Source organism: Pectinophora gossypiella, chromosome 17 (genome assembly GCF_024362695.1).
Source record: "Pectinophora gossypiella chromosome 17, ilPecGoss1.1, whole genome shotgun sequence".
In the NCBI taxonomy this organism is placed as follows: Eukaryota; Metazoa; Arthropoda; class Insecta; order Lepidoptera; family Gelechiidae; genus Pectinophora; species Pectinophora gossypiella.
This window is the reverse complement of record NC_065420.1, coordinates 137,805-160,649: the sequence shown is the minus strand read 5'-3', so window position 1 is coordinate 160,649 and position 22,845 is coordinate 137,805. Positions and strand designations below refer to the sequence as shown.

The 22,845-nt window shown below is 38.5% G+C and overlaps 2 protein-coding genes and 1 long non-coding RNA gene across 4 annotated transcripts; all 3 read left to right on the top strand.

Moving 5' to 3' along the window:
• Window positions 1-3,620: 3,620 nt before the first annotated feature.
• LOC126374573 (uncharacterized) lies at window positions 3,621-9,997 on the top strand. 2 transcript variants are annotated; one of them, XM_050021261.1, is made up of 5 exons: window positions 3,621-4,523; window positions 4,615-4,867; window positions 5,471-5,599; window positions 6,292-6,430; window positions 8,940-9,997. In XM_050021261.1, exon 5 carries the CDS (start codon window positions 8,968-8,970, stop codon window positions 9,931-9,933), a length of 966 nt encoding a protein of 321 aa, XP_049877218.1. In that variant the 5' UTR covers window positions 3,621-4,523; window positions 4,615-4,867; window positions 5,471-5,599; window positions 6,292-6,430; window positions 8,940-8,967; the 3' UTR covers window positions 9,934-9,997. The 2 variants fall into 2 exon arrangements, with proteins under 2 accessions (XP_049877218.1, XP_049877219.1); XM_050021262.1 differs by lacking the exon at window positions 3,621-4,523 and having other exon boundaries at window positions 4,535-4,867.
• A 237-nt stretch (window positions 9,998-10,234) lies between these two features.
• On the top strand, window positions 10,235-11,342 carry LOC126374574 (uncharacterized). The gene is made up of 2 exons (XR_007567465.1): window positions 10,235-10,903; window positions 11,195-11,342. It is a non-coding gene; the product is annotated as an uncharacterized LOC126374574 (long non-coding RNA).
• Window positions 11,343-13,348: 2,006 nt separating this feature from the next.
• Window positions 13,349-13,961, top strand: LOC126374137 (uncharacterized). The gene is made up of 2 exons (XM_050020590.1): window positions 13,349-13,648; window positions 13,722-13,961. The coding sequence occupies exons 1-2, from the start codon at window positions 13,349-13,351 to the stop codon at window positions 13,959-13,961; spliced, it is 540 nt and encodes a 179-aa protein (XP_049876547.1).
• The last annotated feature ends 8,884 nt before the right edge of the window (window positions 13,962-22,845 follow it).

The window sequence follows — 22,845 nt, the reverse complement described above, 5'->3', positions numbered from 1 at the left end:
AAAAAGCCAAAAAACACGACCGCCAAATTCGATGTTTCCCGCGCTTTTTCCCAAGATAGACTTGCCATTTTCCAGATAAAATAAAATGAATAAAATATTAAAATTGTAGTATTGTGGGTTGTTCCCGCCCGGTGGGAAATCAAATCATATAATATAGGTCTACGATCTGATGGCATAAAAAAAGTAAAAAAATATTAATTTTCCTATGGTAATGTTAAACTTTCACCTGTCAAGTGAAAGTACATGTTTTGTCAACAATACTACAATTTTAATATTTTATTCATTTTATTTTATCTGGAAAATAAAAAGTATTGTGGGTTGTTCCCCGCCCGGTGGGAAATCAAATCATATAATATAGGTCTACGATCTGATGGCATAAAAAAAGTAAAAAAATATTAATTTTCCTATGGTAATGTTAAACTTTCACCTGTCAAGTGAAAGTACATGTTTTGTCAACAATACTGAGATTTTCCAAAGATTCCTTGTCTAAGCGACCCATTGCCATAATAATAATAAAAAAAAAAAAAAGATTCCTTGAAATTATTCTAAATTTCGTAAAAATGTCGAAAAAAACCAGTTCGGTCACAAGCAAGAAAGATTGTTTACAATGTTTATTGTAAAATTAGTGAAGAAGCAGTTGGAGATCAACCGCAATCTTCGATTTTGGAGCGCGTGCAAGAGTTGACCGGAAAGTAGGACTAACTAGTCTTAATACTTTGTTTATTTTATTTATTTATTTATTGCGGTATACTTGAATATATTTTTCCTATATTATTACTTACTAGCTTTTGCCCGCGACTTTGTCCGCGTGGCGTGTTATATAAGAGAGAGATCTTTGTGTGTGTGGGAGTGCATATCAAATTTCAAGCATCTTATGCAGTTTAGATTTTTTCAAAAAATTTTTTTCCCAATAACTCCCATTTTTCAAAATACAGCCAAAAATAAACTTTATATTTACTAAGGTATGCATGCATGCTAGATTGAATCAATTGATTGAATTGTTTTTTTTTTAATTGATTGTTCATTGAGTTTTAATTTTAATACACACTTCCTCTCTTCCCTTCAACGTTGCTGTACCCTACAGGGCCCATGTTTTAGTTCCTATGCCTATGTAACACCCCATTGTACTACATGGAATGCAATAAATAATTTAATTGAATTGAATTGAAAACATCTATCTCACGCGGTTTCGATTTTTTCATATAAATGTTTTTTTCCCGCTAACTCCCGTTTCCGTGGGAATTTTGCAATATCCTGTCACAACTAAGCTTTAAGTTAACTAAGGTACCTGCATGCCAAATTTCAAGCGTCTAACTTAAGCGGTTTAGATTTTTCATACAAAAGGATTTTCCCGCTAATTTCCGTTCCCGTGGGAATTCCGGGAATTCCTTTCTTAGTGCACCTCAACGGTACCTAAGCTATGTCCCTTCCAAATTTCAAATGCCTACGTTTAGCCGTTCAGGCTATGCGTTGATATGTCAGTCACTGAGTCAGTCAGTTTCTCCTTTTATTTAGATTTGATTTTTTCATACAAATGTTTTTTCCCGCTAACTACCGTTCCCGTGGGAATTTTGTAATATCCTGTTGCAACTATGCTTTAAGTTTACTAAAGTACCTGCATGCCAAATTTCAAACGTCTAACTTGAGTGGTTTAGATTTTTCATACAAAAGGATTTTCCCGCTAATTCCCGTTCCCGTGGGAATTTCGGGAATTCCTTTCTTAGTGCACCTCTACGGTATCTAAGGTACCTGCGTGCCAAATTTCAAACATCTAACTTGAATGGTTTAGATTTTTCATACAAAAGGATTTTCCCGTTAATTCCCGTTCCCGTGGGAATTCCGGGAATTCCTTTCTTAGTGCACCTCCACGGTACCTAAGGTACCTGCATGACAAATTTCAAACGTCTAACTTGAGTGGTTTAGATTTTTCATACAAAAGGATTTTCCCGCTAATTCCCGTTCTCGTGGGAATTTCGGGAATTCCTTTCTTAGTGCACCTCTACGGTACCTAAGGTATCAGCATGCCAAATTTCAAACGTCTAACTTGAGTGGTTTAGATTTTTCATACAAAAGGATTTTCCCGCTAATTCCCGTTCCCGTAGGAATTTCGGGAATTCCTTTCTTAGTACACCTCTACGGTATCTAAGGTACCAGCATGACAAATTTCAAACATCTAACTTGAATGGTTTAGATTTTTCATACAAAAGGATTTTTCCGCTAATTCCCGTTCCCGTGGGAATTTCGGGAATTCCTTTCTTAGTGCACCTCTACGGTATCTAAGGTACCTGCATGCCAAATTTCAAACGTCTAACTTGAGTGGTTTAGATTTTTCATACAAAAGGATTTCCCTTCACTACTCTGCTCCTATTGATTGTAGCGTGATGAAAAGTATACTATAACCTGTCCAGGAGTGTAAAGAATAATTGTACCAAGTTTCATTAAAATCCGTCCAGTAGTTTTTGTTTCTATAAGGCACATACAGACAGACAGACAGACAGACAGACAGACAGACAGACAAAAATTTTACTGATTGCATTTTTGGCATCAGTATCGATCACTTATCACCCCCTGATAGTTATTTTGAAAAAATATTTAATGTACAGAATTGACCTCTCTACAGATTTATTATAAGTATAGATTAACCTGTGACCTGTTTATAGGAGTTGCTAAGACTACCATACGACGAATAATTGCTGAAGGTAGATCGAATGGAAGTCTATTTGGTACGCCCGGTAAAAAGAGGAGAGGTGGAAAGAAAAAAATAAACCTGGACAGTTTTGATATGGAAATTATTAGAAATAAGATAAAAGAATTTTATTCTGTGCGAAAAGAAATTCCAACAGTAATGAAAATATTACAAATTCTTCGAGAAGAAATTGATTTCAATGGAGGGAGAGAATCGTTGAGGGACTTTATACCTACCCATTTATTAATTTTAGTTGCTTAAGTATCTTCTTTTAATTTTGTTAGATACACACATAATTTTACTGTAGTAACCCATGTTTTTTTTATGATCTACATTTTTTTTACGAAGTTTTAAGGCTTCCACCTTATCATTGCACGTTAAATCCCATTGAAATGATTTGGGGTATTATGAAGCAAAAAGTTGCCGAGAAAAATGTAGATAGGCCTGCAAGTGATATTAAATCATTAAAGGAGGAAGATTTTTCACAAATCGAAGTAGGAGAATGCGAAAATGTTGTCAACATGTCATAAAAATGTGAAACGATTTCATAGAGCAAGATAAATTGATTGAAATGCAAGAGGAACGATTTATTATAAATACCTCCTTGTCATCATCATCTTCTTCATCTGATGAATACATGCAGGTGGAGTTTTTGGATCATTTTCTACTTCTAATTGAGGTATTTTTTTCTTTATATGAACAACATTCTAATTCTAATACCTAAATAAGCAAAATAATATATAGTGATATACATATTATAGTGAAGCATAAAACCGTTGTATACATTATATTACGTCCATATTGGCCGTCAATAGGTAAAAATTAAAAAGTATCAAGACGTTTTTATCCAACTACCCGAGTGTTGCTTACTATAGAAATCGTATTTCCCCATTTGCCATCAGATTCTGGTACACCTTTTTTTTATAGTGTTTATGACCAAGTCAACCATAAATATTTTTATACTATAATAGTTTTTTGGATTGTCTATGGTTAGTTAAGAAAAACTCAATGTTAGAAAAATGGTGTAAGTTTTTTCGTGCCATAAAATAAATATATCGTGATTCTATAAATCGCCTGTTTTTTATGTTGCCCTCATCAAGCTACCTGAAGGACTTTAAGATATATATGTAGGGCACATAAAAATGGTCCTTCGATCCGTAAAATTGTAAAAGTGAAAAGTGCGCCGGTGGATAAATAACTTCGCTGTGACTGTTCGTGTGTATCTATAATACACCTTTAAATACGACGTCGCGGCCAGATTACACCGTGCGTGAAGGCTTTGAGAAGCCATTTGTAGAAGAAAGCCACGACGAGGATTCGAACGTGAAAGAAATTGCTGTCAAGTGTTCGCGTAATATTCGACCGCGGCATTTCATACTCTTCATACAGCGTCCGCCATTTTGCGACGCATCGAGTGCATTTCTTCGTAAGAAAAGGAAAAAAAAGAAGACAGAAAACGTCGTGACGTACTTCCTGTCATTTTTTTAATTTCTATTTTTTTTCCTGCCGGAGTTAGCAGAATTTACTACAGTTGCAGTCATTACCGGTTTTTGGTACGTGTATCGGAACGTTTTCAAGGTGGGTCACAGACAACGGACAGGTGTTCGACCAATCCCGTTGTTTCCGAAGATTCCCGACGATTGCCGACAAGACACGAAGCGCTTACGCCGCGGCCATATTGTCGCGCTGTTTCATTTCCACTATTTCTACTTGTGAAGGACGCGTGCGCCGCCATTATCATTTTCGTGTAATTATAATTTTTATGGTAAAAGTTAAAGTATTAGTAATAAAAATAACTGCAAATTGTTGTAAAAAGGTTTCTGCATACGACGACACTGTACGTAAGACTTGTTGCATTAAGTATTTACCTGCAATTCATAACGTGGAAATTATTTTTTTTACGTACTTGCATTTGTCCTTTTGTATAGGTTTTTACATACAAGATGACGCTGCCGGACGATTCCGACAAGCTTAAAAGGCTTATAAGTGAGCGCGGGTACGTGAAGTCATGTCTTACACGTATAGAACGTTTCTGTGCGTCGGGTTTAGACACCGCATCACTAGAATTGCTCCAGGAAAAACGTACACGACTCGTCGAGATACTCAAGGAGTACGAGAAATACAACAAGGAAATTCTATTCCTTAATCCAGATGACAAGGAAAACCCGGAAGAGTATGAAAGTAAGTACTATAATTCTATTGCTTCGATCGATCTTGCAATAAAATCGCGTAAACATTGCGCTACAGATCCGCCCAAACCGAATAATTTCGATTTTAAAAAATTACCGCAAATAAATATTAAAACATTTGATGGAAAAAATGTAGTGGATTATACTCCTTTCATCAACATGTTTAAGGCGGTTATACATGCGGATTCCAATTTAAGTTTATGTCAGAAGTTATATTATTTGACCACATTTTTAGCAGGGGAAGCACTTGATTTAATTAAAAACCTGCCACTGACTGACCAAAACTATTTGTCAGCATTAGATCTTCTAGATAAAAGATATAATAACGTGCCAATGATAGTGAACCATCACATTAATACCTTGCTCGACTTACCTGCCTTTAATAAATGCACAGCACAGAATATAAGGTCTCTTATATCCAATGTTAACCTTCATATTGCAGCATTAAAGAACTTAAACTTGCCTGTTGACCAGTGGGACGCTCTGCTTGTTAATATCTTGTCCAGAAAAATTGATGCCTATTCTAACAGGGGTTTTCATTTGGAAAGGGATGAAAAGGAAGTGCCTTCTCTAAAGGAGTTTCTTGAATTTCTAGAAAAGCGAGCGCTTGCCATGGAGAATACCAGCGGTGAGAAAATGTACTCATCCGCAGCTGACTCAGCAGGCACTTCTAAAGGTGGTAAGCCTGGCAAGTCTGCCAGCTTTGTAGCAGCCTCGACTTCATGTAAGTACTGTCAGAAATCACATAAGTTATATGAGTGTGCCTTATTTAAACTCTCTTCTGACAAAGACAAGAGTGAATTGATAAAGAAGAACAACCTGTGTGTGCTTTGCCTTAATTCACATCGTGGGAAATGTACACTGCGCATAAAATGCTCTGCATGCCAGGGCAGGCATAACACGCTTCTGCACATGGTGCAAACTAAACTGACCGAGGCCAGCAATGCTGCTGCTACAATGCCTACTAACACCGATAATAGTGCTGTGGTGATGTCGAGCACCTCCCAAGCGAGAGGCGTGGTGCTGCCTACTGCAGTGGTACGTCTAATCGACAAAAATGGGAAATTTATTCATGCACGAGCTTTATTAGATACAGGCAGTCAAGTGTCTTTTGTCTCTGAAAAGTTAGCCAGTAAAATTGACTGTAATATATCCCCAACTAACCAGATTATTACTGGGGTCATTCAAGGCACTAACATCATGCATAAAAAAGCAGATATTTCTGTTTATTCGTCTATAAACGATTTTAAATTAAATGTGTCATGCCTTGTAACAAAAAACATTACTTGTGAATTGCCACAACAGAGTTTTGACATAAAGGGATTCAATATACCATCTCATGCCCGCCTTGCCGACAAAAGCTTCAATAAAACTGGGGAGATATTGTTGCTTCTAGGAGCCGACGTATTTTTCCAGGTTCTCCAACGCGAGTCGCTGCCGCTAACACCAACGGGGCCCTTCCTGGTTAACACGAGCTTCGGTTATGTTGTCGCAGGCAGCCTGCCTGTGTCTGCAGGCCAGGTATCCTCGTCAAACTTTTGTGTAACAGTTCAAGGTAACATTTATGATAACCTTAAATTACAAAATGATCTGCTAGATGATCATAACATTTGTGATAAGTTTAATAACTGCAAATTGCAAAATGATCAGTCAGATAATCTTAATATTTGTATTAATAATAATTGTAATTTACAAAATGATCATTTAGATGATCTCAATAACACCATCCCAAAATTCTGGGAATGTGAACAAGTGCCTAATAATTTTAAAGAAGGTACAACTGAACAGCAATTAGCTGAGGAATGTTTTCAGCACTCTGTACAACTTATTGATAAAAAGTTTTATGTGGCACTTCCATTAAAACTTGAATTAGAATATATTGAATTAGGTGACTCATTTTCGCGTGCACTGCAGAGATTTTACAATCTGGAAAAACGGTTTTCTAGGGATGAGAACTTGCATCAGCAGTACAATAAATTCATGAATGAATATATTCAACAGGGACATGCAAAACTTTATGACATTTCAAACTACGATTCTAAAGCTGGAAATGTGTATTATTTACCCCACCATCCTGTTATAAACCCTAATAGTAAAACTACACCTGTTCGAGCTGTCTTTGACGCAAGCATGCTTACTAACAAAAATATTTGCTTAAATGATATCATGTTGAACGGGCCCGTAGTACAAAATGATCTTTTTGACATTTTAACACTGTTTAGGACTTTCAAATTTGTTTTACTTTGTGACATTAAAGCTATGTACCGTGGAATAATGTTGGATAATAAGTATTGCTGCTTGCAAAATATTCTCTGGCGCGAATCACCTCATGATCCCTTGCAGTGTTTGCAACTGCAAACTGTAACTTACGGGTTAAAAAGCTCTGCCTTTCTGGCTACTCGTTGTCTAATCGAGTTAGCTGATAGATATAAGGATCAATATCCTTTAGCTTCATTTGTTCTCAAATATTTAAGCTATGTTGATGACATACAGTGTGGATCTAATGATCTCTCTGAGCTTCTTGAGATAAAAAGGCAACTTGTAGAGCTTTTAGGATTAGCTAGCTTTTCTTTGCACAAGTGGTGCTCTAATAATAGTAATCTTATTGATGATATACCTGTTGAACTTCACCAGTTAAATAATAAAAATTTTGATAAAACAAACTCTTATGTAAAAACTTTAGGTTTGACTTATAATGTTGACTCTGATACTCTCAATATGCAATGCCCTGTAGTTCAGAGCCAAAAAACCTACACAAAACGGCAAATGTTAAGTTTTGTCAGTAAATTTTTCGATCCATTGGGTCTAGTAGGGCCTATCTTAGTGCAGGCTAAATATTTGATGCAACAAGTCTGGTCGGAAAACTTAAAATGGGATGATGTATTACCTGATAATTTAAATAAAAAGTTTATTGACTTTACAAAAGGTTTAATGCGCATGTCTTGTATTTCTGTGCCTAGGAATATTAACTTACAATCTTGTGTAAAAATGGAACTTGTCGGTTATGCAGATGCCTCGAATATTGCTCATGGATGCTGTCTATATTTAAGAGTAATTGGCTTTGATGGTAATGTGATTGTTAATCTTTTATGTTCAAAGTCTCGTATTAACCCTAAAGACAAGAATTTAACCATTCCTAGACTTGAGCTCAACAGTGCTTTGCTATTAGCCATGTTGACAAGAAAAGTATATGATACTTTATCATTAAAATATAATAATATTAATACACATTTGTATTTAGATTCCAAAATAGTTTTGTCTTGGATTGAAATTGAACCTGTGAAACTCACTGTTTATGTTGCTAACAGGGTAGATAAGATTAAACAATTATCAAGTAATTTTCAGTGGCACTATGTAAGCACAACTGAAAACCCAGCTGATTGTCTATCACGTGGTGTTGAGCCAGACCAGCTGAAGGAACATCCATTGTGGTTTCATGGTCCACAGTACTTGCATAATGCTGACTATGTGCATTGCATATCACAAGTAAATACTTCAGAAAGCGAATTACCTGAAATAAAAAAGCCTTCAGCTTCTTGTAACGTTTGTCATAGAGATAATTCTTTTCATGATTTTCTCCATAAATATTCTAATTTGAATAAAATGACCCGTATTATGGCTTATACTAAGCGGTTCATATTTAATTGTAAAAAGACTAATGTCAATAAGAAACAAGGTCATTTATGCCCTGATGAGATGACTTTTGCTCTGCATGATTTAATAAAAATTGATCAAAGTAAACATTTTGAAAAAGAATTGAAGGATATTGAGTCTAAAGTTCATTTAAAATCTTCCTTAGGCAGTTTAAGTCCATTTATTGATGGGTATGGACTTCTTAGAGTGGGTGGTCGTTTACAAAACACAAATCTGTCATTTGAACAGAAACACCCCATTATTCTGGCTAAATCTTCAACTTTGACTAAATTAATAATTTACAATGAGCATATAAGGCTTAAGCATGCAGGTCAAAGGTTAACTCTCAGTAGTTTGTACGAGCGATATTGGCTGATCAATGCTAACAGAGAAATAAAGGCTGTGCTACACAAATGTGTAATATGTTTCAGACTTAAGGCCGAATCTTCCAGTCAACTCATGGGATCTCTACCGCTTGATCGTGTTAACGTTACTCGTCCATTCCAAATTGTAGGCACCGATTATGCCGGGCCTTTCAATGTAAAGCAAACTAGAATAAGAAATCCTGTCATAACAAAAGCCTATGTAGTGATTTTTATATGCTTTATTACAAAAGCTATTCACATTGAATTAGCGTCGGATATGACAACTAATACATTTTTGTCATGTTTTAAAAGATTTATAAGTCGTAGAAATAAGCCTACGAAAGTATATTGTGACAATGGAAGTTACTACAAAGGTGCAGATAATGTACTAAGGGAATTGTATAATCTACTGAATTCCACAGGACACCAAAACAAGGTATTAGAATATGGTACCTCTGAAAGGATTACATTCAATTTTATTCCTTCTTATAGCCCAGTATTTGGTGGTCTGTGGGAGGCAGGAGTTAAAAGCGTTAAATACCACATGAAACGTGTAATTGGAAATGCGGTACTCACTTTTGAGGAATTGTACACGGTGCTTGTACAAATTGAAAGTATCTTAAATTCTCGCCCATTGACGCCCTTGTCAAGGGACTGTAATGACATGACTTACCTTACACCTGCACACTTCCTCACTGGTGCTCCGTTCACCTCATATCCAGAATTAAATTTAATGGATGTAAATGTAGGAAAGCTTAGCTTTTGGCGTCAGTGTACGCAAATGCAACAGACGTTTTGGCGTCAGTGGCATAAACAATATTTAGTTATGTTACAGAGCCGTCCTAAATGGCAAAATCAACAGCCAAACTTGCAGAAAGGTACTATGGTACTACTGAGGTCTGATTCTATATCACCGTTAAGTTGGCCTGTTGGACGAATTGTAAATGTCATACCGGGGAGGGATAACTTAGTTAGAGCTTTAGATGTAAAAACAGCTAAGGGGTTCATTGTTAGAACTAGTGTAATGAAAGTTTCGCCATTACCTATAGATTATAATTAAATTTATTGTTTAAGCATTGTATTTAAAAAATGTTTCTGGTACTATACCTATCTTGTGGCTGTGCCCAATACAAAGACCTTGTATAGAATAGACGGATAATATTTTAGAGTGACGATCAAACTATCACAGCTCTCTTTCTTCCCAATGGCAACAATCTCTGTGGAAAAAAGAAACAAACATAGACAAACACCGCTGTCTAGAACGTCAGTGTTTACCGTTTTGAGATGTTGTGGTAGTCAGCTGGATACCAAACCTGCCGTTAGTTTTTTGGTGTTTTGGGACATTATTTTAACTTTTTATATAAACAATCTGTGAAATAGTTATTCATTATGAACCATGGCTTGCGTAGCTATTGGTTGTGAGAGTAGAATGGGTGTTATAATGGAGAACGATCAAACAATGTCTCACCATGGGTAAGTTATCGACCACATAATACATGTTTGTGTACAAGAAATACATTACCTGGTCTGGTTTTTGTAAAGTTTATTGAGCCCTAAACACGATGCAGACGCATATTTTCAGCAAAGCCGTCACATTTGTACAAATAATTGATTTCACATTTTACGTTAATCAGCTTTGACAGATCATGTACCCAAAGTATTATAAGTAGTGTTGTCCTTTGATATCGATAACATAATATTATGTTTGAATGTAACATCTACATGTTGCGTTATTCTATTCACGTTTAATTTATTTTTCGACCTGTTTCCGATTTGGATGAAGATTACATAAAGATATTGTATTTTCCAGATTTCCTAAATATCCTAATTTACGAAACAAGAAATTAAGAAACAATTAGATTCAGACCATGAAACGAGATAATTCTCTCTTCTGAAGGACGCCTTCTCCTTATTTAAGCCTGTGCTAATTACATTTCGATGTATCTTGCTTTCTATCGAGCAGGATACCAAACAAAAATATTACATAGAGATGCAGTACCAACAATATTCACTCACATATCTCACATAAGGTGAGTTTAAGTTTAGTTATAAGTTTATAGATAAATTTGCAGCTATTTCGTTTTTGTATCCTACATTAGCATGGAAAAAATATTTCAATACAATACAAATATTCTCTATTGCACAAAATAATTAGTATGAATAACTATTTTGGTAATTACCTGTGATTATTCCTTCTATAAATAATTAGTATGAATAACTATTTTTGTAATTACCTGTGATTATTCCTTCTATGTGCAATGTGTAAACATGCAATGCTTGTGTATTTGTGTGCTCCACGTTAATATGTGCCATTCTTGCAGGTAAAGTTATAACGACCAGAGCCGACACTGTACACTTCTAAAGAAAGTGAACAAGAGGAAATATTTTTTTTATCACCAAAAGTCGGAATTGTTCAGTGCTTCGTAGTCATTGTATTCTAACTATATTGAATAAAAATCTTATAAAGAAGTATTTGCTTTTATTCTTTAATCGCATTGAGATAATCTCCGAAATATACTAGAAGGTCGTCTACTTCTTGTATCGAGAGCCGATTCGATTTCCGGTCAAGTCAATGAAAAACGTGTATTTAATTTTTATAAAAGGGTAGGTATGTGATTTATAGCAACCAAAGGGTGGCCGCAATGTCGTATTAAAATGATACTATAGTATATGTGGACTAGATGGACCGTCCTCGACCTCCTCGGCCATAACACCTTGCGAAATGACATAGATTCAAAAATGATAAATTGACCTTTAACAAGTTTGTCCATGATAATTACGTTGAATAAGTGGTTCTGAATCTGTCACCGCAACGTACGGTTCTTCTTAGGTATCTTTCTATCAGGGTACAAATAGGTATCGTTTTAACTAATTTACTTGTGGTTCTACCCACCCAGGTATGGATACTAGGTCGTTATTTCAGTATTTAATTAATCATTCAATTTGTAATGTATATTTTTTTAGATCTTGGACTAACATGAAATATTTAGCCAATAATAATGTCGATAAAGACATGGAACGGCACTAGTGGTTCTGATACAAAAACATATACTATAGGTACGTTTCTATAACAAACCCGCTACACGAGTACAAAAGACGTTACGACGATAGTATATTTATCTCTTTTTAACTTATGACGGCTCACATGAGTGCGAAAGACAAAACCTATGTTTTTCTTTCGTCTTAAATATGCTCCGTCTATTCTATACAAGGTCTTTGGCCCAATATGTTTATGACCAAGTCAACCATAAATATTTTTATACTATAATAGTTTTTTGGATTGTCTATGGTTAGTTAAGAAAAACTCAATGTTAGAAAAATGGTGTAAGTTTTTTCGTGCCATAAAATAAATATATCGTGATTCTATAAATCGCCTGTTTTTTATGTTGCCCTCATCAAGCTACCTGAAGGACTTTAAGATATATATGTAGGGCACAATAGCCATACGGAGGTTCGTGAGTGCTGACTGCTGAGAAATAGGCGTGAAACAAAGACCTTGTATACAAGGTCTTTGGCGTGAGATTATTAAGTTTCTAAACTTATATTATTATTTATATGATTTTGGGGTCTTATTTATTATGATAACGTGCTTCCAATACGTGTTTTATGGAAGATATCAATATCTTGCTTGAATTTGGTTGCCTTTCCGAGGTTTATTTTAAATAAGTAGTGGTCGAGCTTTCGGCTCAAGACCCGGAGGTCCTGGGTTCGGTTCCCGGTGAGGACAAGTGTGACAGACTCCGGTTTGGTTAGCATATAGGATGATAGGTAGGTACAGTCATGAGTAATATCATGTACCCACTTTAGAACCCTGTCGCACTATTATATTTATTTATCCTAGCTGTTTTTGTTTTAAGTTTACTTTAACTGCTACTAACACCAATGTAACTCTTTATTTTCCGTAATAAGTAAATCAATTATTTATTATTATTTGACATTTAATGAGACTTACAGTTTAATTTGACAAAAAAGTTAATGTGACATGGTCTCAAAGTGTATAGATACATATTAGTGCTCGTGACCGTACCTGTACGTATGTCTATAACTAGTGTGGTCTCCGGTTTGCGCCGGTGGTGCCCGGGTCCGTGTTGCTCTATGGTCGTGTACAAGAGAACAAAGCCATAAATATGCCATAAATACATCAATACAAGTTTACTCTATTCTGAAATGAAGACTAATCAAATCTGTCATTCAAATTCTATCTGAAACTCATCTGAAAAGCGTTAAATTGTAAAATAATAAATCCAGCCTGTCACCGTTAGTCATCAAAATAGTCAACACGATAGGAAAACAGTTCGATAAAAATATTTAGAGAATAGATATTTTAGTGTAAACGGTATCATAAGTGCGGGTATCATATGGTGTGTGGGTCGCGCGAGTGCGGGCTGCGAGTGAGCGCAGCGAGCGTGCGCGGAGGATGCGCGTGCGAGTGTGCGCGCGGCCGCCAGTGAGCGCTGTGAGCGAGTGCGCGCGCCATGCCCATGAGCGCGTGCTCGGGCGGGCTGGTGGTGACGGCGCTGGTCACTCTGCTGCTGCTGCCCGCGCAGTACTACGTGCCCGAGTTCGTGCTGCGGGAGGAGCGGCCGCCCGCGCCCGCGCCCGCCGCGCCCGCGCCGCTGCGCGCGCCGCCGCCGCTGCCCGCGTGGCCCTCGCTCGACCTCGTCTACTTCCCCACCCTCGACCTCGTGCTCACCTTTTCGCTGCTGCTGCTCGGCCTGCTGACCTACCTGTGCGAGTGGATACAGAGGAAGCTCATGGAGAGGCGGATAGTTAAGGTACGGCAAGTAACGTAAGTAAGCAGTTGGTAGTGGATAGTGTAGTGGTACAGTAGAGTGTGTGGTTGTGCAGCTGAACCAGTACTTGGGCGCATCGGTGGAGCGGCTGCGCGCGTGGGACCTGCAGCAGGAGCAGCTGGAGTCGACGCTGAAGATGGTGCAGAACGCGACGTCGGAGTACAACCTGCTGCTGTACCTGCTGCTGCGCCAGCACCGCTGCCTCGCCAACACCGGCCCGCCCTCCAACTGCTTCTTCGACAAGGAGCTCGACGACGACTTGAATTTTTTAAGGAACCCGACGCTCGACACGTGATCGTGCGCGCCGCTCGGAGGCTTTGTATCATAGTGTTTCAGAGTTCGTGTTTATTTAATAAATATAGACTTCGATTTCTAATAGAGGTGAATCATTATTTGGGAAAGTGGTTTTGCAAATGCAGATTCGAGGTACATCCGGAGCGAACTGCAACAGTGTACTTACCTCTCAGAGGGCTGTTATAACACGCGACGGTCTCGCCGGCAACTCAATGTCATCAAGATGTTTGGCAAGCCGATCCGGGTGACAGCCCTCAGCCGTCTACATTAAATCACGAATCTACAATAAGTCACGTCAATAAAAATATTATAAACTGCAAAAGTAATAACCAGCCTTTGCAATTAATAATTAAATTAAACTCGCACACGTCACGCCATCTGATCCCAAATCACGTCTGAACATAATTTCATTATAGGTATTCGGGTATGCTTCCCCAATACAAGCGATTACTTCCTTTACATAGAACCACTGGCTCTGCTCTCTTCTCACATGATCAAACACCGTGACCTGAAATCGGATGACCGTTTAGTTTCGATTGTGATCCCTCCTTATCTATTTCTTATCTATTTGCTAAACATGATCAAATCAAGTGAGTACAATTGAAGCGAGGGGAGTACATTGAAATTTGTCGCGAGAATATAAATTGCCTCATTGGTGATCAGAGGGTGCGCGGCGGGTACCTACAGCCCGAGCTGCTACGCCGCCGCCACCTCCCACTTTTACCCAGTGGCGGCTCTAGCAAAATATTTAGGAGATGCGAGATCTCATTGTGGCACCTCTGAGCACCTTCAATACATTGTTTTCGAATCTTTTAAAAGGTTGTTTACGGCCACTGTGTATGAGTTTTATGTGGTCGCAATATAGCCCGATGAAGTTAGTTTGCGGCCAGGGTGGACCAGTTTTGGTTGATTTTGTTTATAAATTCGGGTCCCACCTCTAGTAAAAACCGGTATCAATATGAACAAAGGACTTTTTAAATAACAAACATTTACATTTAACCAACCGCGTTCGTTCGAGGTTAGCATGGTATGGGCAAAAAACAAAGGTGTGAGTGCTGAGATGACGTCTGACAATGAATGTAAGAGGATACAGTTGCGTCGTCCTACTTAGAGTGGGATAAGGGCAGGAGGATGATGCAACCGTTGGCTCGGTTGGTGTGTCGATGTACTGGCGTGGCCCACTCAGTTACATTACAACCTCTACTTCCATATTGAGACCTAAATATTAAGCAGTGTTATCACCGACGGTATTCAGTTAAACAAACTCTGTCTTTGTTCTGTAATTAGGCCCGTATGTGCATATGTGGAGCAGCGTCTACATTCCGCCAGCACCCTCACCTTGACACGCTGCGGTGTTACCTAAGTGTACACTAACTACCACGACTATTCAGACCATACCATGACTATTAAGTAACCTATGCCTAAAGTGCGTTTGTTTCATATAAGGACGTTTATGTCATAACGAAGGATGGGAAGTTTTCCTTTCAAGTGAATGATAGACTCACTCGCTACTATATATATTTAGATAGGTGTGGGTGCAAAATAATATATTAGACTATGATCAGATTTAAGTCTACCTGACAATTTTTATCATATAAGCTCACAAGCAATTTCAGCCTGTAGGCAACATTTGGTGTCATGAGTGGTAACGAACACCAGTAAAATCAATTTTGATATGTAAGTACCCGTTCTATCAGCGACTATGGTAATTGCTGATGTTAGGTATAATTAGTGTATATTTCCAACAATTTCCAACTTTAAAATAGTATTTAGTAGTGGCCGGCCATTCCTGTGTAGTCGGTCCATCTCAAGGTTGTTTACGTTGGGCACAAATGGGACAGGCGCACTTTGATATTGAATGTAACATACTTCCTATGAGGTACTTACCTCTTTCTCCTGCACCCTTTTTAATCAAAGGAATATGGGGCATACACATTTATTCAGGCATGTCTGTCAAGCACATCCAAGAAGTCGAGTCCTGCCAATCGTAACCTATACCTAGGTATATGCGGCACCTGGCACTAATGGCACCATAATTGCACTTTACCTACACAGCTTAGCGGATTTCCTCCTTAACCTCGCAGCTCTGACCTCGAGGTGTCATTGCCACAGTGTTAGTGAACCTGTCGACTCCGTCAAGAGATTTTACCAGCAGACCTACTTCAGAAGAGTACGAAAAGATAGACGTATACTATATGTATATACGAGCACACTACTAGGCATTACGGGCCCGAGTCTAGTTTTAGTCGCTGCAGGTTGGTTGGCGGAGATTTTTACAGGTTGTTGAAAACCATCGCGTTCTCGCGAGCCGCCAAGTCTCACCGCGATGTTCCCATCAACTTTAAGCACGTAATATCAGCGCGGCACCTGAATGCGATAATAAATTCCCTCGTAGGGGCCCGCCGGGATTCCTAATTGCAACCATACGAAATGTAAGGCGCGCGCGGGCAGCTTTTATTTCAAGACGTTTAAATATAATACTTATTTGACTAAAATCGTATGAAAATTGCGGATAAAGGGTACCAGGGTATTCAGTCCGTGTCTGCGTCTGTAGTAAGAATTAATGTTTACATACAGTGATTCCCGGAGCTTGAGTTTCGTTCGAGCATTGATTTATCTAGGATAATTAATTTACAGTTGTCGTTAATTATGCTGACGCCGTACACGTAAATAATATCTCGCGTTTGCAATACAGGTGTTAGTGACGTCGTAACGAAAACTTTGAGGGATGATTCTGTGTTGATATCAATTGGAACTTTCCGTCGCAAAAGTATGGAACGAAAAATAATTAAAAAAAAAAACGCTTATATATTGTCATAAATTTTCCGACAGGAAATTCCACTTGATATCGACTAAGAAGCATGGTCTGAATCATCCCCTTCAGTATTCGTTACGGTGTCTCTAACACCCATATGTACTTGTATGGCAACCTATACGAGGGATGGTTCAGCTCATTATTCTGAGTTAATATCTAGTGGAATTTTCTATCGTAAAAGTATAGAATTGAAAAAACTAAAAAAGAAACTTTAATTTTGCGACGGAAAATTCCACTTGATATTAACTCAGAATCATGCCTGAATCATCCCCCTCAGTATTCGTTACGATGTCACTAACACCCTGTATATGATACACACGTGTATTATATATTGTGTTAGTGCAAATTCGCATACCTATTCAAACAATGTCAGTTATAATATTACCTACGTCCCTACATCGACTAATAGTTACAGTTACAACAATTGTATTTGAGGTAACGCGTTATTTCTACGGACATTTAATTAATGGAAATAATAATGGACTGGCCGGGAATGAAGTTATTTCGCAATTAACGAAGACGGAGCGGCAGCGCCATGTCGCGCGCCCATTAATTATTATTCTGAAACAAAATATCCGACACGACGACGCTTGATACCCCTACTGACAATAATTATACTATAAACGTTCCTATTTGAACTTGGCCGGTTACACTTGTAAGTACACTTATATTATACCGAGTGCTCGCCTGCCTCGTGGCCGGAAAAAAGATTAGGTATTTGCGGTGATAGGTAAGCTTTACACAATTGTGATGCGAAATATGAGAATCCTACAGATGAGCGCCAAATGGCGATCGCAGCGCAGCAGACTGCGTGGGTCGGGTCTGAGGGGGTGGCGGGGAAGGGGGGGGGGGACATGATTTCACTTTGTGGCGGCTGGGGCTTGCTCATTACGGGCAGCGAGCGCCTCTAGCCGCGTGCTGGCAGACAGGGCGTGTGCTGTGTGGACGCACGAGGCATGCAGCCGCCGCTGGCCGCCGCTGCACGGCTCCGGCTCACCTCATCCTCACTCGTGGTACTCGTGCGCCCTCGCCTCGCCGCGGGAAACAACGACACACCCCGCCCCCGCCCCGGACTTGACCCGGACGCAGCTCCGGTAAAAGCTAGATGAGTAATTGAGCCGCTTGCACAATTAGCTTCTGAATCTTTGATGGCTGTCTGTTGTGTTGCATTATTTTGCTTCAAAAGTCTCTCACAGTGGTTATACGTATTTTGGTTTAAATGTACTTTATAGCACCAGGACATGCGATAATGCTATCCTCTCCTCTCTGCTAGCTCTCTACATAGGTAAGTGAGTACATACCTTATTTTATCTAGCCTATTCGATCCTACTGCTAGGCAAACGCCTCACCTTGATTTTTTCAATCCTCTCGACTTAGTACCTATCTACTATATAGAAATATTAGGTACCGATTACACATACACATACATACATAAACTCACGCCTATTTCCCACTGGATTAAGCATTATGGAATTCCATTTGCTTCGATTCTGACACACTTCTCTTGCTTCCTCCACATTTATCAATCGTTTCATACAACCACGCCGGTTCGGAGAAGATCTTACTGAACTTTTTCTAAGGACATCTCCAATTTGGTCAATGTACGTCCTTTTACCGATACCGATTTATCTCTTTGAATCAATGATTTCTTTATTTACACTTTGCTTCGGAAATTTTTCGTGTTAATATTCTAAAATATTCAGAATGTTTCCTGGAAATCGTGGACCTGTCAATGCTAATAAATCATAAAATCCTTAGTCACATTGATCTGATTGTTAGCGGGAGTGGGTGCGTGACCCCGGGCCTCCGGGGCGTGTCGCATTGTGTGTGTCGCGTCTTTATTAACGGCACCCGCAGGTGCGGGCCGCGCCCGGCCCACCGCCTCCGCTACACATCACATACGTCTCAGGCTCACGGAACACCGCTGGGCTCGTAATAATTCAGAACTGCACCGTCTGACACCCATTGATTTGCTTCTACCTCGGGATTTCTTTAAAAAGCCTTAATAATTCGCAGTAAAAGCCGTAAAGCTAGTCGACAGCGCTACGAGCCTAGGGATAATTGGATCTCGACCTCTTTCGGTCCAATTTTGCGCTGAACCTTAGACATGTGAGATCCGGACTTATCTCGTAAGTAAGCAGGCGCATATCGAGTTGTCGGGATTGTAGTCGAGCGGCGGCGGCTGCGGCGCGATGTAGTGTGCAGGACCCTGACGTCTTCTCCTATTCTAAGCTTCTCATACTTTTGCAACAAACATATTTTGGAGTTAAACATTATTATAAATTAAATCTTTAAACTAAATGTATCTCTTGCTTATCTAAATTAAGAGGCTCAATTATCTGTAAAACTGTAGTAACCTAGCCTTAAGGGAAGTTGCGGCTCATTCCCAACACAAGTACCTAATTACTTACCGTGAAGACCTGTCCAATAATTGTTGTAACTGATTTACAGAAATAAATTATTTTTTATATATTTATTATTATTTCTAGGAGAAAATCTGTGCATTATTGATATGGGGAGTATGGGGCCGTCGGCGGGCCACGGAGGCGATATTTGATGTGGCCGTGTCTACGTCGATTTTAGTTTTCAAAAGCCTGCCGCCATGAAACGATATTTTAATTTTTAAACAGAACAATCATAAACTGAAGCATTTGTTTGCGGGTATTAGGGGTTTTATTTATGTTTGAGGTCCTACTTTAGCTGTGTATTAACGGATCTTTATCTTAGTTTGATCTTAAATAAATAAATCTTGATCCTTACATAAAAAGCTTTTTCGTGTATTTCGTCTAGCGAGACAAATCAGAAGTTAAATACATAGTACAGTAGTGTGTGGAGTTATGACGAGGAGCTAGCACTTATCGCGTCGTTGAATGAACCTGCGTCCCGCTGCCGGCCGGCGGCCCCGCCTGGCGCCTGCGACATATTACTTCCATGACTCCACGCTGCTGCGGCAGTGTGGCGGCGACACCGACTGCGCGGACAATGCTAAGACCATAAAGAGTGCATATTTTTACGGTTGGCCGCTTGATTCCATTATTGTAAAAAATAAGGAACTGGACCTCACGGATACTGCTGTATTTTTGGGAATTACTTTGGACGCTAAGCTGCAATGGAGTCCTCATATTGATAAGTTGTCCAAAAGGCTCAGCTCAGCAGCATTCGCGGTCAAAAAAATTCGTTTAATAACCGATGTAGAAACCGCGCGATTAGTTTATTTTGCCTACTTCCACAGTCTAATGTCGTACGGCATCTTGCTGTGGGGTCATGCTGCAGATGTCAACAGCATTTTTGTTCTGCAAAAGCGAGCCATTCGGGCGATTTACAAATTGGGACCCAAGATGTCACTTAGAAATAAATTTAAAGAAATTAGTGTTTTAACTTTGGCATCACAATATATTTATTTATTTATTTATTTTATATTTGGGAGACCAACAGCTCTTAACAACTATAGCAAAAAGAAAATCATACTTAAAAACTAAGCCAATAATAGGTTTCCACCTATCTATACCTACTGGGTGTTAGTGACATCGTAACGAATACTGAGGAGGATGATTCAGACCATGATTCTGAATTAAAATCAAGTGGAATTTTTCGTCGCAAAATTCATGATATTTTTAATGATTTTTTTGATTATTTTCAATTCTATAATTTTGCGATCAAAAATTCTACTTGATATTAACTCAGAATAATGAGCTAAATCAGCCCCCTCAGTATTCGTTACGATGTCACTTACACCCCGCAACAGTACATACAGGTAGCCATACAAGTAGGTATGGGTGTTAGTTACACCGTAACGAAACTGAGGGGGATGATTCAGACCATGATTCTGAGTTGATATTAAGTGGAATTTCCTGTCGGAAAATTCATGTAAATTTTTGTGTTTTCTTAAATTATTTTCCATTCCATACTTTTGCGACGGAAAATTCCACTTGATATCAACTCAGAATCATGGCCTGAATCATCCCTCAAAGTTTTCGTTACGATGTCACTAACACCCTGTATATATCTTTGAAAACTTAATATATGTAAAAAAACATATAGGATTATTTGCAAAAAATAGCGATCGGGACATTGTTAATACCCGGAATAAAAATAAACTTGCTTTACAAGTCAGTCGATTACATAAGATTAAATCTTTTAAGGGGCAATGTATACGTTTTTACAATAAGATTCACATTGACATTCAGAATTTGCCTTTCAACTGTTTTAAGACGGTAGTTAAACAAAAACTTTACAAAAAAGATTATTATAAAGTTAGTGATTATTTAGAAGATATGAATGCATGGGATTAACTGTCTGAGAACTGATATTAGGCAGCTAAATTACTCAATTATATTTATTTTTTTAAAGAACGTCTAGGGCCCTGTGCCGAGGTTTTTCTTGCAGCTTCTTTTCCCCGGCTATACAGGTTGTGAGAAGCTGCAGTAGTTTTAGGCGGATGAGACGTTCGTTATGTAAAATTGACGATTCAAAGTGTAACTATGTTACCTATTGAAAACATAAAGATATTGTTGAATTTGAATTTGAAAAGCGATTCGTTTTTGTTTCGTGTCGTTTTGTGCCTTGCAGGCACTCTTGCAGGCTTGCGTGGAGATCAAGGGACACAATATCTATTACATGTTAATTTACCGAATTGATATCTTCATGCTTTCCTGAGAAAAAGTGTTTAGAAAGACAGACGGATGGACAACTTTGTTTATACTAGCTTACTATATACAACCTCGTCAGACACAACTTCCCAATATTGTCGCTTTTGACGTACTTAATAATGTTTGAAAGGATATTACTTAAATTGATTTTAGACTTCCAATAGAACCGATTTGAATAATACTTGCAAATTAGATTTTATTCATCCTACGCAAATTGATTTTAAACTTTGCATTAATCCCCACCTATTACAGGGGAGGTCTTTGTCTAGAATTAGGTAGGCACGGGACTGTTTATGTTATGTCAGGTATTAAAGGACTGATTTCGATAAAATGACATTTTAAGGTTATTCAATTTCTCGTAATTGTCAATTTTCCAAATGTATAAATGTGTATTACCCGCTAGCGAGTGAGCACAACCAGTTGTCCCTTGTGTGGTCACCGACTCACGCGAGAATGATGTACCTACTTACAAAGATCAAAAGTTACTAATCTAAATGTCGAAATAGAATTTCACTTTACTAACCTGTGAATAGTTTATGAACCCGCCCGAGAAATAATTCCAGTAAAAAAGGTATTGTGCCCTGCTGACGGTGCAGCTCCTAGCTGGCAGCAATTGTGTTATTTTTATTAATGGCAAACAATATTTCAGTACAGCTGCGAACGCGTGCACGACGTAGGTAAGGCATATGTCACAGATTACTTAACAGTGTACGTATTGTGTTTATTAACTTCCTGATCTTGTTTTTCTTATATCTATGTCTTCGCCGGGAACTGAATGCGCAGGCGTATAATACCTATGTGTAATAGTAATATAGAGTACCGCTGCTAGCGGGATTCTCTTAAAATGCATAAATGGTTTTGTTATAATCTAGATCATAATCCTTTTTGCATAACGTTTTTTAGCATAATAGCACTTTCCCATAATCACATCTAAGAATACTGGTTTGTTAGGTAGGTATAACTTATTATTGGACTAATATTTGTTGGCATAAATTTGATTCGCATATAAATAGGTATCCATAATTATTTTTTAGAATAATAGTGTTTTGTCATAATTTTTACAAGGCATAACAGTAGGTTAGGGTGTATAGGCATGTTTATCTTACACACGAAATGTCCTCTCGCTGTCCTCGCTCGTCGACAATGTGGTGTTGGGTCTTCAGTAGGTGCCACTGGGAAGGGTGATGGAAGTGCTCGGATACACGGGTTGAAATGAATATACCACAATTACACGCGTGCGCGTTTATTGACGGATCGACATACGAATGATATTACAATTATAAATTGCTTCATCATTATCATCATCAGCCGTACGACGCCCGCTGCTGGGCATAGGCTTCCCCCAAGGATCTCCACGACGATCGGTCCAATTGCTTACTAATACTTAATTCTATGCTTTGTAGGTGTGACATAGGTGCGGT

Bases quoted from the DNA above. Each gene is read 5' to 3' on its own strand.
- LOC126374573 (XM_050021261.1), top strand. From the start codon at position 8,968: ATGGGATCTCTACCGCTTGATCGTGTTAACGTTACTCGTCCATTCCAA.
- LOC126374137 (XM_050020590.1), top strand. From the start codon at position 13,349: ATGCCCATGAGCGCGTGCTCGGGCGGGCTGGTGGTGACGGCGCTGGTC. The intron at 13,649-13,721 runs GTACGGCAAGTA...GTGGTTGTGCAG, and splicing joins TGGAGAGGCGGATAGTTAAG to CTGAACCAGTACTTGGGCGC.